Genomic DNA, 5736 nt, shown 5'->3' with positions numbered 1-5736 from the left:
CTGTTTTGTATTAGTACTGAGTACATGGTACTTGCTTTTCCTTTGTTGTGATACTTTATTTAGGAGAATGTTCTCCAAATTTAATGAGATAAGTACAAAAGATGTAAAGTCTCCAAAAAAGATGGAGACTTTACATCTTTTGAACTTACCTAGTTAAATTGGCTGAATAAGTAGCACATCCAATTTTAAATAAAATACTAATTTTATATTAAAAAGATCATTAAGTCAATTGGCTTTACTTGAAAGAGTAGTTTTTATTTCATCAGGTAATAATAAAATGGCTAGGCCGGGCACAGTGGCTCACACCTGTAATCCCAGCACTCTGGGAGGCCAAGCCAGGTGGATTGCCTGAGCTTATGGGACCAGCCTGAGCTCAAGACCAGCCTGAGCCAGAACAAGACCCTGTATCTAAAAATAGCCTGGCATTGTGGCAGGTGCCTGTAGTCCCAGCTACTTGGGAGGCTGGGGCAAAAGAATTGCTTGAGCCCAAGAGTTTGAGGTTGCTGTGAGCTCTGATGCTATAGCACTCTACAGAAGGTGACAAAATGAAACTGTCTCCAAAAAAGAAGTAATAATAAAATGGCTAGTGATAGAATTCTAAAGAGATTTTTATTTAAATTGCTTTACCTTGGGCTTTCTGTACAGTAATTATAAATACCTTCTGTAGCCTTCACTAATACAAAATAAAATTCATCACAAAGTGTGTAAACAGTAGATATGCATTTAACATAAAAGCGCCCAAATGTAGTTCTTTAAGCAATTTCCAATGCTGTTTTCAGTTGGGTTTGTTCTTTTCAGCAATAATCATGTTATTGGGATTAAGCATTGCTTTGCCAATAAAATAACACTTGTAATAAGTTATTTTAACATAAAATTCATTTTTAAGTACAGGCCTGCTGAATTTTCCCCCAAACAAAGGTATAGTTTTACAAGAAATATTCTAAACTTTTTCTCCCAAGGGAGGAGAAAAACACTCTTCATATGTCTGCTTCTGAACCTTTTGATGTTTGTTCTTCTCTATGGTCGATTAGTGGAGGAAAATATTAGTATTTTATTTTACATCCTAAATTTTAGCCTATTATGATATAGGATATAGGCAAATAATTCAGACATTTCATAAAGATATTAAAACAGATTTTATTATTAGTTCACTTATAATAACTTAAAGTTAAATGTTTATTTTTTCTTCTCAGAGCAAAGATATACTTCTGTATCACTGTCCAGTATAAATTTGTTACCCAGGATGGCTACTGGTATGAAAGGAGAGGAAAGAGGGTGACAGAGGCCACTGCTATGGAACAGTCCAGATCTGCGGGAGAGGGCGGGGCAGTGGGAGGAAGAGGGCCCTGCCAGGCTCCCTGGGAGAGAGAGGGCCCTGCCAGGCTCCCGGGGTAAATGATGTGTGTGTCCTCCTGCAGTCAGGCTGTACCTGGGTCTCCCTGTCCTCTAAGAGATGTCACTGAGGCCACTCACTCAGCCCACCCCCTATTCCCGGCCATGCTCCCCTTCCCCATGGCCTGCTCCATGACCAATTTCCATGGCCCCTCATTTCTACACAGCCTCAGAATATTAAGCCAAAGACATACTTGCTACCTTCAAAACCATACCTGGCAGATAAAATGGAACAAAGGCACACAGCACTGGGAAGTATCCTTACTAATTACATCTAGTGACCAGGCATTTTCTGATCATAGTTCCATATAGTGTTTACAATTTTGAAATATAAAATATGCATGTAGTAAAGAACATTCCTGAAGCTGTACTGAGAGGAAACAAATCATTTTGAATGAGGCTTATTTTGCTACCTTGGTCTAAGGATCACCTAAAGGCACAAGCTTGAACCCTGTGTCGTAGTTAGTTTCTGTGCTCCTGGCCACGGCCTACGGCTGGAACTTAGCGAGTCACTCCCCAGGAGAATCAGCCCTGAGGTAGTGATGGGTCAGCAGAACCCCACCAGTCCGTGCCACAGGGAAAGAAGCCTGTGCTCATGGGAACCGTTATCTGCGCACACACACACACACACACACACACACACACGTATATTTCCGCATATTAGACAAAAGCCACTAGCAGATTTAAAACAACTCTGATTGCTGAATTTGGAGTCACACTGCCTTTATTTTCTTTTAAATGTCTCCGTGTGCTCCACAACCTTTGCCTCTGCACTTTCTGCCACAGCCTCTCCGGGACTTTGCAGACTGGAGGAGGGAACCCCCCACCACTCGTGAACCACCTTGTCCTCATGGCCAGTCTCCAGGAACCTATTGCTACACTCTTCCCAGCGGGTAACTTCCCCATTCTCCACCAAGATGAACTTCCACTCCACCCCTGTATCAGCTGGCAGGACAACAGAATGAGACCAGAGTCCGTCCCTGCAGTAGCGGAGTGGGATGTAACTGTCCCATCTCCCAAGACTCTCGTGGTCTCCAGTTACTGCGATAAACTGCCCGTCAGTGCTTGTAACGTAGTGGACCTGGAACCTGATGCTGACTTGCCCAGTCTTTGAGGACCCTGCCACTCTTTCCACTTCCCTCCGCGCCTCCCGACCTCTTCCGTCCACAACAGTGCTTCTCCCATAGTCCATTCCCCAGTTTAGGTTTAACATTGAGGTCTCAAGACTGCCACCCAAGCCAATGTCCCCCCAAGATGAGTGCCTAGACACCATTTCCCAGTCCTCGTGGTTCGCCAGGTCCTGCCTGTTCAGCTGCGCCAGGCTTGTGTCTTCATGTCTGTCCACGAGCAGGTTGCCAGGAGGCAACTTCTCTGCAGAACATTTAGCTGCTTTAGCAGGCGTATCCTGTCCTTTTTGGAAGCCCCATTCTCTTGTAGGAGTTTCAGGGTTTTCATTTCTTGAAGATTCAGGGTAACTCCTAGAGTTACTGTTCTCAGAGGTAGCTAGAGGTTTTCTATCTGGAAACTGTCCAGAAGGAACGTGCTCTCTGGACGTGTCACAGACTTCTCTGGAAGGATTCTGTAATTTCCGGGTTTCCTCCAGCAGGTCTTTGGTCTCAGAAATCAAACGTCCATTGATTTCTTGAAGATGTTCTAAGAAATGAAAGGAAAAATGTAATAGTGTTAGGCAGTTCATGTAAGACAAAGGGAAGTTATGCTGAGAAGATTTACTTTTGAAGGCTTTACTACTAATCCACCTGCAGTTACCAAGTCTCCCCTCTATGAAAATCAAGCACTACTTAATTACTTAGAATGTTCCCAACTCCGCGTTTTAAGACTATACTAATAAAAGGCACATCCAGGAGTATCAGTGTTGCAGAGCCCGAAGTCATGGTCCCTGTCATGGTCCCTAGTCTCCCACAGTCCAGGCTATACTGGCACGCAAACAGGTCGGGATGCTTGGTTCCTGTCATCAGAAAATGCTGTCCAGGCTGGGCGCAGTGGCTCACACCAGTCTTCCCATCACTTTGGGAGGCCAAGGCAGGAGGACTTCTTGAGGCCAGGAGTTTTAAAACAACCCTGGGCAACATAGTGAGACCCCACCTCTACAAAAACTGAGACCCATGTGGTGGTGCATGTCTATGATCCCAGCTGCTCTGGAGATTCGAGGCAGGAGGATTGCTCGGGCCCAGGTCAAGGTTGCAGTCAGTTATGATGACACCACTGCACTCCAGCCCAGGCAACAGATCAAAACCCAGTCTCAAAAGAAAAAAATAATCTGGCCTGTGGGGCAAAGAGCAGCATGGCTGCCTTCCAAACCAGAAGGGTACACGTGTACTCCAAGGAGACGTGCAGGCCAGGGATTGGCTCCCCCAGATGGTGGACAGATCAGCAGGAGCTGTTGCTGCAGGGCCACAAAGGACAGTACATCACTGGGCAAGCACTGCCCTGAGGGGCGTGGGCAGGACTGGTCTCTGCCTGCCCACCCCAAATTCGCCAGGGACCTCTTCAACAAAACAGAGAGCTTTTTGCATCCCCTCTCATTGAACACAGGTGGTTTTTTTTTTAGACAGAGTCCCACTATGTTGCCCTCTGTAGAGTGCTGTCGCATCACAGCTCACAGCAACCTTAAACTCTTGGGCTTAAGCGATTCTCTTGCCTCTAACTCCCAAGTACCTGGGACCACAGGTGCCTGCCCCAATGCCCAGCTATTTTTTTTTGTTGTTGTTGTTATAGTTGTCAGGCTGGGTTTGAACCCGCAGGCTCCGGTGTATGCGGCTGGCACCCTAGCTGCTGAGCTACAGGCACCGAGCCAGGTGGTTTGCTCTTTATGTTCTCAAAAGGGCACAATCCCCTAAGGACTGGGTTTCCTTCTTGGCCACACCTCACTGGTGGTCCTAACCAGCTCCCTGTAAGATCAAAACCACACAATCAGCTCCCATCAGGTTTTAGGCGGGGAGGTGTGGAGATAAAATAAACTCTGTATTCATCCCAAACCACAGGGCAGATTTTCCTATCCACAGGCGAGCACTCCACTAAAGTTCACAGATGTCATTTTCACCCAGACGCCAGTCCAGGCCCGGCCGCTGGCCAAGGGCAGGCACTGGAAGCTTTTCCGCCAGCGCTCACTCTCTGCCTGGCGACAGGCCCAACATGAGATGTAAGTCTAGATGTAAATTCTACTGAGCTGGGTCCCCCGCGAAGTCCCCCCTAGTAAGCAGTCCTTTCCCAGGGACCGGACCGCTCCGCGCCGCTGAGGGCTCCTCGGGAAGGGCCGACGTCGCCCGGAGAGGCAGCCAGCGCTCGGCCCCGGGCGTCAGCCTCGGCCTTCGTGGCCGGAGTCCAGCCCCAACTTCGTCTTCTTGACAGAAGCGTCTAGATCGCAGGAGGAGCTCACAGCTCCGGTGTTCCCGAACCCAGCTCTCCCCCGACTGCGGGTCGGGAGGACGTGAGACTGAAGAGGGCTGCGGGCTCCCCCCAACCGAGCCCCGAGAGGGGGCGCCGCCCCGCCGCCCGCACTGCGCCAAGCGCCGCCGCCCCCACCCTGAGGCGCAGGGCGCGGCCGCGGAGACCGGCCTGGGCATCTCCGGGCTCCGCGGAGGACGCAGACCGACCCGCGCGTGGGCAGTCCCGCCCGCGGTGCGGGAGCCCATCGGCGGGGGTGGGCGCGAGAGGGCCCGGCGGGTTCTTTCCTGCCCTCCTGGTTGCACTTCCAAGCCCCAGCAGATCTGCCTTCGAGACCCGGGAGGGAGAATACCTGGTTTGGTGACCAGATCCTGCCCGGAAGGTCCAGGGCTCCGTCCGCCGCCGCCACCCTGATCGCCTCCTGGAGCCGCAGCCTCCCCGGGAGGGGCGTCCTTCTCCGACTCCAAGTCCCCGTCGGTCCCCGAGCCCCCAGCGTCGCCCCGCAGCAGCCAAACGAAAAGCGCTCCTGCCAGACCCCCTCCGACCAGCAGGGCGGACCAGACGGCGCCCATGGCTGGGAGGCCGCGGCTGCGGAGACGACGGGGACCGACCGGGGACTCGGGTCACACAGGCAGAGCCACACCTACCCCGCCCGCCCCTGCCTTTTACGGCGCCCGCCGCGGCCCTCCCGCCGGAGCCCGGCCCCCTGCGGCCAGGGCTCAACTTTCCCGGCCCCGCCCCATTCGCCGGGCGGGGACTCTCCTGTCCCACGCTGTTCCCGACTGTCCCCGTCGCCCACGACCCGGGGCGCAGGGTGCCGCGTTCCCTGTGTGTCCCGCGCGCGTGAAGAGACCAAGGGCGCGACCAGGTCCTGCTCCACGGCCCTGCGGTCTCCCGCCGGCACCCCGCGCCCCTCCCCACGGACGCTCAGCGGCGGCG

General features: G+C 51.9%; 1 protein-coding gene across 1 annotated transcript; it reads right to left on the bottom strand.

Annotated features, from left to right (window-relative positions):
- Positions 1-1112: 1112 nt before the first annotated feature.
- On the bottom strand, positions 1113-5438 carry STBD1 (starch binding domain 1). Its single transcript, XM_053587844.1, has 2 exons — positions 5150-5438; positions 1113-3045 (listed from the first exon to the last, which is right to left on the bottom strand). Exons 1-2 carry the CDS (start codon positions 5367-5369, stop codon positions 2117-2119), a joined length of 1149 nt encoding a protein of 382 aa, XP_053443819.1. The 5' UTR covers positions 5370-5438; the 3' UTR covers positions 1113-2116.
- Positions 5439-5736: the final 298 nt, after the last annotated feature.

Source organism: Nycticebus coucang, chromosome 1, assembly GCF_027406575.1.
Source record: "Nycticebus coucang isolate mNycCou1 chromosome 1, mNycCou1.pri, whole genome shotgun sequence".
Taxonomy (NCBI): Eukaryota; Metazoa; Chordata; class Mammalia; order Primates; family Lorisidae; genus Nycticebus; species Nycticebus coucang.
This window is presented reverse-complemented; position numbering and strand designations above follow the sequence as displayed.

Coding starts and splice junctions, on each gene's coding strand:
- STBD1 (XM_053587844.1), bottom strand. CDS start 5,369: ATGGGCGCCGTCTGGTCCGCCCTGCTGGTCGGAGGGGGTCTGGCAGGA. Junction 3,046..5,149: donor GGATCTGGTCACCAAACCAG/GTATTCTCCCTC, acceptor TTCATTTCTTAG/AACATCTTCAAGAAATCAAT.